At 39.5% G+C, this 10,345-nt stretch overlaps 1 protein-coding gene and 1 non-coding gene across 2 annotated transcripts; one reads left to right on the top strand and one right to left on the bottom strand.

The window, feature by feature from the left end:
• Positions 1–2,097: 2,097 nt before the first annotated feature.
• On the bottom strand, positions 2,098–3,276 carry LOC101309022 (probable disease resistance protein At5g45490-like). The gene has a single exon (XM_004309428.1). The coding sequence runs from the start codon at positions 3,274–3,276 to the stop codon at positions 2,098–2,100; it is 1,179 nt and encodes a 392-aa protein (XP_004309476.1).
• A 5,208-nt stretch (positions 3,277–8,484) lies between these two features.
• Positions 8,485–9,664, top strand: LOC101307361. Its single transcript, XR_185451.1, has 3 exons — positions 8,485–8,639; positions 8,932–9,031; positions 9,418–9,664. It is a non-coding gene; the product is annotated as an uncharacterized LOC101307361 (transcript).
• The last annotated feature ends 681 nt before the right edge of the window (positions 9,665–10,345 follow it).

Below are 10,345 nucleotides of genomic sequence, written 5' to 3'. Positions count from 1 at the left end.
AAGACTTAGAGCAAAGGAGCAAAGGAGCAATAATGCTAAGACTCAAAGGGAGAAAATGCAAATGACAATTTTCAACAACCAAGGAGCAAGAGAGGTCTTGCTCTCTATTTATAGACAAAGTGCACAGCTATGAGGAAGCAAGCACGTTTGCCACATCAACAAGATTCTTTTGGACTCTAGCTGCTTGTCTGGAATACTAGGATGGATAGGACCCTAGGGATCCCTCCACTCACAAGACAAAAGCTGAGAATAGACTTTCCTAGGAAAGACTAAAGCCAAAAGGATAAGACAAAAGGTTTTGGGAAAACTAGATCAGATTTAGTCAAGCATAAAGACTCTACAAAACCACTTTACCTAAGAGGACACTTAGGACAGCTGATAGCTTGGGCGGTGCATCACATGGGCAGCTGTCAAACTTGGTTTTTGAATCATAAAACCCAGCTGGTTCCCAAAGGCTCAAGTTATGTGGTCACGGGTTGGTTTGCCACACCACCCTAGACTAACTTGGAGCTCAAGTACGAATAGACTAATGTTTTGCTAAAAGGTATTTGAAATTCAAACACTCAGAAACTGAAGCAAACACATTTGAATGTGCACATGGTCAGACCCAGTAGATAGAACAGATACAGCAGGGGTATCCGTTTAATCGGGATGGCAAGCACGGCTGCCATCCTTAGTGAATGAATGTGATGCACATGCATGAACTACCTGATGCACATGAGATCTGTCAGGTTCTTCATTCTTCACTTGAGTAGTCCTTGCTACCAGGCTACAACATGTAGCATGTATCCTTGTGTTTTGATCATAAAGGGATAGCCAACAATTCTTGTACCAACAGAAAGTCAAAATGCTGGATTTGAAGAAGCTCATCAAAGAAGGTGAAGGAAGAAGAAGCTCAATCTATTGGTCTATCTCCCCTTCTATCACCAGATCCGACCAACGCCTAAAGATTTCTCGGCCTTCGTCAAGGAGGAGCTCGTTGCAGGCTCGTCGGAGACTCTCCCTCAGGTTTTCGTTTGTTCCCAAAATTGTGTTCGATTTCTTGGGTTTTGTGTAATAATGATTGCGTGTGTTGCAGAAACAAGAAGATGAACTTGGTGGAGGATGTGGAGGACGAGTACAATGAGGATGATGATGATTGGCCAAATTTCAAAGATTTGAGTTTTGGTTGGTTTATGGGTTGAAGTGTTCTTGCCGAGCTTGTTCTGTTTAGTCTGTGGAGCTGATCGAATTATAAAGGGTACGTAGGGTAAGTATTTGAAGCCTTCACAATTTCTACTACCAGCTGCCTGGAATGAGATTTTGGATCGAAACCTTCACATTAATTCACGGCCTGCTTGAAACCTTCAACTTCTTTGAATCGTTTGACTTTGACATGGTTATGCTGCGATCTGCATCTTTACCAGAAACTGACTATAAAATTCAAATTCAAATTCAAATGCACATGCATCATCGAAAAAATTCAAATGCAAATGGGTACCTGATATGTTATTACGGTGTGTTGAAGGAAGTCACCAAAGCCCGCACAGTAATCTCAAAATGGGTCACCAAAAAACTGATAGCGAGTGTTTTAACTTAGCCACACCAGCAATAGGTACTAATCAAGTACTAGTGTGAGAGGCCGTGTCTAAACCCTATACCTACCATTGATTGGTGCCCAATAACACAACACACACCATTTCTAATTGTGTTTGTAGCCCACTTTTGTGGTAGTGTGATAACCGTACCCAACAAAACTGTGACTAAATTTAAGTAACAGAAAATGTATTACTTACTAGTATTTGCAACATTTGCAATTTGACAAAGTAGACAAACAATGTTTAGTACAGTTGTTAAACAGCTACTTTTGCTGAGCAATCAATTGTGAGCATGAATCTAAAAGAAAAGTAACATTTAATTTGATCTAAACATTATTTGTTTGAAGCTTCCACAAGGCTTTAGCAAGATCAAATTAGTTGATCTAAAAAAAAAAATCAAAAGTAATTGAGGAACAATGCAATTGACATACACTTAGGTTACTGGGGTATCCTTGATACCTTGATGACTTGTGGTTTTCTCTTGTTCCTGCTCCTGCATTGCCTGTTCCGTCATTTGGCTTCATGTACGCTCTTCTTCCTGCTTCTGCATTGCTTGTCCCATCATTTTCGCAGCTAACGGAAGACCGCCACACTTCTGTTTTACTTCTAATTTCAGTTCTGCTTCCAAGGTTGAGTGATTGGCTGGTAACAGATCTTCGTCAATAACCGAGTCTTTGAATATCGCCCAGCAGCTTTCATTGTCCAACATTGGCTCAAGATGATGTACATTTTCCTTCCCAACCATGATGTTTGCTAGTTCTTCATTTCTGCTTGTAACTATGACTCTTCCTCCACTGTCTTTCGGAAATCCAAATCCGAAGCTGTCACCCCATTTCTTATCATGAGTCAAACTGGAATCCAACTCTTTATACCATGAGTCTGTCTCCCTAGCATCATCAAGCACAATTAGATACCTCTTTCCTAACAATTGCAGATAAAGAGCACATAGCAGTCCTTCTAGGCCAGGTTTTACATCACAAACCGACTTGACTATCGCCTCTTCGACTCCAAGGTACTTCAACATTCTTTTGACAATTGCTACTTTAAGATCCTCAGCCTTGTCTTCATCCGGGTGTCTGGCCATGCACACCCAGATCCTTGGATTGAAGTCTTTTTTCACTTCCTCTTTGTTGAACATCAGTTGGCAAAGCGTTGTCTTTCCTATACCATCCCTGCCAACAATGCCTACAGCCTTGAACTGATGAACATCACTTCCTTTCTTGAGAAGCAAGTTTTCCAATGACAACACCTCATCATCAAATCCATAAACCTTTGTTGCATCTACTGCACGAGTAGTCCATCTCAAAATGCCTATATCAGGTGAGCTTGAATCACCAGTATTACGTTCTTCAGTACTATTGCCTCGAGTTGATGCTTCCTCCGAGACAATGGCCTGGATTTCCTTCTTGATCAGCCTCAAGTCTCTCCGGATTCTGTGAATAGTAATTAGCTCCTCCGGGGAGTTGAAACAATGTTTTCTTGATAGCATCTTGCACTCGGTCAAGAGATTGTTGAGCTTGTAAAGCTTGTCCCTGACTGATGGATCTGCAGGCGTGGATGAGCTGAACATGACTTCTAGCAAATTCTTTATATCTTGAAATTGGTGGTACCGTGGAATCTTGGAGATGCTTTTGTCCTTCATACTAAGGCCGTTCAGAAACTTGTCTTTCAGGTGCGCTTCCATTTCTTGATGAGCCATTGGAAAAGTCTTCGCAACAACACTCTTTTCTACCCAAAGCTGTATTATATATAGCAAGTAGTTTGTTTTCATCAGTAATTACAGTACGTAGTTTTGTTCTAAAACGTGATGACATGAAATGCGTTACACTAGTATGTTAATTTCTGCTTTGAAACTAGGTGGAAAGGTTGATGTGTACTAATGCATATATGCATAGTTTGTAAGCACAAACATAAAGATAAAGAAGACAGAGAGAAACCTATTGGCTTGTGATGGACTCGGAAATGATAGTGTATGAAACACGAGGAATGAAGCTGTGCAAGGGACTACTGAGAGCCCATTCCTGTTGATAGAGCTGATATGATACGTCTCATCGCTTCTCTGCGCATCCTGTCTCAGTCTCCAGTACAGAAGATTAGCAGAACTAAAGGCTAGAGTTTGGAATATGACCGGTGGCCAAGTCGAGATCTCATATGAAGTCATGATATATGGAAAAAAAAAGAAAAAAAAAAGGAAGGAATATAGCTTGAGTGAGCACACGAACTGATAGGATTCTTTTTGCTTCAGTTATTAGGTAGTTTTCGGTTAGAGCAAGTTCACCCTTTGGGTCATTTGGTCAGGTTACCGTCGGGACGTCATTCATTCTGAGTCACGAGTCTCACGACCATTGGACAACACTTTCGACATGTTTACGTCTTTTTATTTCTAGGTTGTCACGTTCCGTTAAGTATTTATGAATTTTATGTTACATTTTTTTATTGTTGATAACGGAGGTTTATGATGCAAACGATTGCTAATGAAATAAACAACATAACATGCATATTGAAATTAAATTTTTTATCTTATGACTAGAAAAAAGAACAACACATAAATGATACAAAATTTCTAAAAATTGGCTATGAAAGTAATTAAATTTTTGGTGTGGGATGTAAAAGAGGTGTGATATATAGGTACATATCCATAAGTTTTTTTTATAATTTCCTCTGGCCATGCCATTGGTAATGTCTTTTTAATATCCACTGTTTTTCTCTATTCACATCCTTTCAAATGTTTTATTCAATAATTTTTATTGAATCAAAGGTATTTCATTCCATTCAAATAGAAGATACATCAACAATCGATCTAATGTCTTGGGCACATAAATCAAATAAGATTAAATGATTCACGTATAGGGTAGGACCCTCCCTACACATTTCAACTCACTCCACAATTGAGCCTATAAGCAAAAAAGAGATTATAAGCAAATATGTTAATCAAAAGGGAATCAAAACCTATTATCTATGGGTAACATAGATTATAGGTGATTATTCAAAAAAACAAACAAAATTATAGTCTGAAACCTAGAGAAAAACTCCAAAGCCTTGAGCCCAAGCCCAAGAAGGACCCAACCAAATGCTTTAGGCACCCCCAAGCTGGACCGTAACAACCCGGCCCTGGATTAAAAGAAAAAAAAAATTCAAATGTCATCGGGAATATAGTAAGAAATCACAAATTGGCATCAATTAATTATTTAAAGGTCCTAGAGGGGGGTGAATAGGCATTTTTGAATTTCGTTAACTTCTGTAACCGAGGATAGCAATTACTTGTGCTATCCCAGATTCACAGGATGCGAGTTTGCAGAAAGTAAATTACAGCAAATAAAGAAACAACACAAGGATGTTTTTTACTCGCAGAAACCCTGAATGCTGGGAGAAAAACTGCGTGTCTCTAACTCTTGAGAGACAAAAACTTTCTACTAAGTTGAAGTAACTTCTTACAAGAATAATAGTTCTAGTGATACAGTACCACAGTGCTATCCTTCCTAGTCTCAAACTAGTCTAGACCTATTCCCTCTCTTGTTTCTAAGCTCTTACAACATGGAACACTTTCAGAAGCGTTATTCGTGAATTCAGCTAACCACTAGCAGATTCAACCTTGAACGTTTCTTGGGTTGGTTGCACTACACATCCCTCATGGTATGCAACATGATATGAGTTGATGAAAGAAGTTTTGAGTTCAAGCTCTAAAGTTTACAGTCACGAAGAAGACTTAGAGCAGCATGAACAATGCAAGCTAAAAACTAGACTCAATAAAGAAAACGCAATAAGGCAATTTTCAACAACCATTGAGCAAAGCCAAAGCTATATATATATAGGCAGACAAGGCATCAAAGATGATGCAAGCTGACCTCAATATGTTTTTAGAAAGGTTTGGACAGAAGTGTTTGGCTCCCATACTGAAAGTGATGTGTCCAAACACAGAGATGACACAAGCAATCTCAATAGGACAAAGAGACATTTCTTAAAACATGAACGATTCAAAATAGGGAGCAAAGAGGTTTCAAGCCCTCTTACTCAGTCCATTAGTGGACCTTGACACAGCCAATAGCGACTGGTCTTTGAATCACACAGGGACCAGCTTTGTATTGGATAATGTATCATAAAATCCAAGCTGGAGCCTTTAGCATCAAACCATTTGGTCACGGGTTGGCATAACAAAAGATCTCAACCCTTAGACTGGTTTGAGCGCCAAGGCACTTCCCACCAACACAGTTGTCCATTTGAATTTGAAAATCAACAAAGACTTAATTAACTAATATAACAGGTTCTTTGAAAATTAGGACAGCAAAAGACTCAGTACAATGATAGCAAGCGAAGCTGCTAACCTCTGTGAAAAACAGTGATATGCATATGCATATTTTACCTGAAACCATAAGGGATGTTAGTGACACTTGTTCTTGTTCAGATGCCAATATCTCAAGGGCAAAAGACTCAGTACAATGATAGCAAGCGAAGTTGCTAACCTCTGTGAAAAACAGTGATATGCATATACATGTTTTTCCTGAAACCATAAGGGATGTTAGTGACACTTGTTCTTGTTCAGATGCCAATATCTCAAGGTGTTTTGCAAGATAAAAGATTGCCAACTATTCTTATACCTTCATTATTGTATTTCAAAACAATATATTTGAGAACTCGGTATGGAGAATCCATATAGTTTCATTCCAATAGTCTAAATTTTACCTTTGGCAATCGATTTGAGCAGAGAATCGAATACATATACAACCCTCGATTCTCTCTCCTCCAACTCCAGATGAAAGAGACCATACCAGATAAATGTGGACGATGACAAAATGAAGAAAACGATATCCGTACTGTTTTGGCCACACCAGTAGTTTTGAGCATGCAAAGTCTCTTTTAGTTGTTGCGGGCGTGCCACCGCGCGGACGCGGAATGTAGTGGTTGTAGTAGCGGGGTGCGCTTAGCCTTCTGCTTCTAATCAAGCGACTGAGGATGGAGAGAGCACCAACTCCACCGCAGGGTTCTTCAGATTCGCCTTGCGTACTGGGCAAGGACTTACAGTAGTCCGCCTGAGCGTCACAATATCGATACTCGACGTAGGATCGAGCAAAGCTTCAATTGGGAAGGAGAGGAAAAAGAAAGAGAAAGCTCCGAAGAGCGTACGGGGAAACGAAAGGAAAGCTCCGGGGAGCGTCTGAGGTTCGACTAGGTCGAGAATTGTATTGTATTTTGTAGAGTTGAGTTGTTGATTTGTTGTTGTGTGTCCTTAGAGAGTCTGCTCGAACTCCTTTATATAGAATTACTTAGGGCCACAGGTATTGGCCCAAAGCATGTCAAAGACTTGTAGGAGTCTTCAACGATAAACGTGGCGTAGGCGATGTAAATCACTTCGTGGAGACCTAAAGGCCTTCTAAGCTTATCCTGTTAGATGTGCATACGTATCATGTATATATGATTAAGGAACATAACCAACCCCTTCCCATGCAAGCAACACATGCACGTGTTGTCCTTCAAGCCAAGCATGGATAATTGTCCCCTTCTTCAATTGAAATACTATAACTCTGGACGTGTATGCAAAACAAATATGCACAGCTTGCATGTATATCTCCTTAATCAACTAGAATTAGGAGTAATCATATGCTTCACGTCTATGTGTCAAACATGATTGCACTCCCGTCCAAATCCATCTTAATCATACATCTCCTTAATCATATAGAAGTAGGAATGATCATATGCTTCTCTCCATGCATGCTCACGTACGGCTCGATCATGCAATTAAACACCGCTCCTTTCTTTATTCAAGGGGATGGCGAGATGCTGGCGAGATGCCTTTGAGATGCCATCGAGATGCTTATGTGATTAAAGGACCACAAGCCATGCACGTGCTCTTGTATATACAAGTTGGGGTGCGATGCCAAGTCGAGGCGAGGTGTTCCAAATCGGGGCGAGGTGTTCCCCCAGCAATTAAATTCTTCTTGTTCGCGAAGTCCATTATGCGGAGTCCATTCGTACGCGGACTGTCCAACTCGCATGACTTTCTGGCGGGCCATCACTTGTAAACCCATTATTTCGGGCTCGCCGGTATGACGTGGACCATAAATTTAACTAATATTCACATAGACAATTACTGTTCAGTAAAATATTAATTTATGTGTAAACACGTACGACGTCCTCAAGTAGCTCGAGGATTTAGTTACCCGCCTACCTCCATTCAGGCTGTCGGTTTCTCTTTCCAGATTGAGGTCACTAGGCTCTTCTAGAAGGATCCACCCTTCAGGTAAGTCGGTGAATGATATATCACCGAGTAGGTCCCTCTCTCTCTTCCAAAACCCTCGGGAAGTCTCCCTCATATCTTGACAAAATTGTCGGTGAGAGCGATATGAAGTTATGCGTAGCTTCCAGAGGGGAAAGGAAGCCTCCCCTTTCTAGACTGATCTATGGCATATTTATACATAAATCTGACGGTCAAGATGTTCCAACCAATTAATCCAGCAATCCAATGATCATGATTAAAGGGTGATCAATCTACTGACTTAGATTCTGCAAGATCAACGATTAAGATTACCCCATCCGTAATTTATATCATTTCCATCTTCTAAAGTCATAATAAATTACTCAAGCACTCAAAAATGTCACAAGAAATTCTGTTGTCACCGATTTTAATACCGAACTCTTGAATTAACAACTATATTAGTAATCTTAACTAAAGGTTTATTACAATACATAACCTTCACCGACATGATTAAAAGGCTGAGATTTAATAGTGCGGACTTTCAACTGTCAATATTTACAGTGTGGACTTTCAGCTGTCAAGATTTAACACAATTCTTACAAAAATATATAGGTGTGTGAATAGAGAAAAATCTAGCTAGGTTAATTTCACAAGACGTCGTCGTTTAGATCCCCGGAAAAGCTATACATACAGTTTCAGCACACCAAAATGATTCTGATGATCAGTTGAATTTCGCAGCCGTGGTTAAAATCAAATTTAATAGGATCGTCGTCGCCGGAGGAGGGTGGTGAACTGAAGGTGCAAGCTTCACCGCATTAAATTATGTGGTTCTGCATCTCTCCGCCTATAACCGAAGTACCAACTATATGTTGGTAATTCTTCTCATGCCCTGCCCTTGATATCTATCTTCTGCTATTTGTTTCTCCCACAATATTTTACTTCAAGGATGGATGATTTATTTAATACTATGTCTTTGGTAGGATCAAAAATTTCCTTCAGAGTCCCCCACTGTTACTAAATAGATCGATCGGTACAAGTTTTCCTCGCACAACTAGGATTAAGACTGCCCATGTGTTTATGTACTAAATATTCTCATGGGTTTTGTACTATAATGCTAATGTTCTTTAGATTGCTAACAATCATAGTGCTTGCCAACTACTGCAGGAGCGGCTTATAGTGTTTCTGGAAGGCTTGGTAGCAAATTTGAGCAATCAATTTCAAATGTCCATCAATCTGTAGTGGAATGCAGGGGATGCCAATCTTGGTATGTATCTCTGCTGAATTGTATGTTTCTGTGATTCAGTTAGCTTGTAGATTGACTGCTCTATGATTACATGGTTGTCTTGTTTATGAGAAGGGAGATATACCCTATGGTGTTTGCCTCTATTTATTCATCAAATTAAATGACAAGGAAATGCCAATTGTTCGTCTAGTTTTGAGTTGATTAGAGATTGTCATGTTTCATTTTGAGTTTTATCGAGCTTTAAGATAACGGACATAATTAAGTAAAATCCCTTTTGCAACTTTTAAGTATGACTTGATATGAATCAAAGAAAACAAAAATATCATCTGGTTTTTTGCGGTCACCTGATTTTTAGTGATTGTGCTGGATTGTGCTTGATATGGCATATGTGCTGATTCTGGGATTAGCATGCTGCCATCCTAACCCACATCAGAGGTCATCCATGAGGACTGTCCTTAAAGTTCTTAAAAGGGAAGCAGATCCATATCAGTTGCCCACCGGAAGACCTGCTTTTGTGTGGCCAGCCATGCATCCTTCATTCTAAGAGACAACTCTGGATGGTGGTCAGATTACTACATTAATCACAGAACTCTCTGGAAGACGAATCGGCCAAAAATTTAGAGGTAACTCCCTGCTGTTCTATTATTGGAATTACTGTGCACTGAAATCAGCAACACTTCTCTGGATTGCAAGATGTGTCCCTAACTCCTTATCAGTATTCAAGTGTGTGTAGCTTTATATCTCAGTTGTTATGTGGATTGAGTTTCTTTTTCTTTTTGCTTCACATATTTTGTGTACATGTATAACTGTAACATCAACATTTTTTCTGTGTATCTGGAAAACAGGATTTCAGGTGAACAATTGTTATTTTCCACTTTGAGCTTAAATAATTTTCTGCTTGATATTAGTTTGATCTCTTGTATTCAAAGCAAAATTCATGTAGCCAGTCCTTGAACTTAAAAGTAAGGTAGATAGCACTATAAATTTGATATAAAAAGAAAACTAATGGACACTCCAACGCCAGTAATCTCTGAATAGTACAAACAGTCATTACTGATGTATAAGGAAGGAGTGAAACCAATCTTATCAATGTCCTATCTAATCTTGAGTCGACAGAGTCAAGGATCTTTCCATTCCGTAGAAATCCCATATCCAATACACTATGATATTTTTGTAGTTGTTCTGCTCGTTGTGATTACCGGGCCTTCTTCTTCAGACAACTCCAGCACAAGAACATCATAAACATCTGTTTCGACATTAGCCCTTCCTGAAATGTTTCTGGACTCATATAATCCGGCATTCCTGCAATCTCTTTGGTGGATATTGCTGGCTTTA

This window comes from Fragaria vesca, unplaced genomic scaffold (assembly GCF_000184155.1).
Source record: "Fragaria vesca subsp. vesca unplaced genomic scaffold, FraVesHawaii_1.0 scf0512949, whole genome shotgun sequence".
NCBI classification, from domain to species: Eukaryota; Viridiplantae; Streptophyta; class Magnoliopsida; order Rosales; family Rosaceae; genus Fragaria; species Fragaria vesca.
The sequence above is the reverse complement of the archived record's forward strand: the minus strand, read 5'-3'. Positions and strand labels throughout refer to the sequence as shown.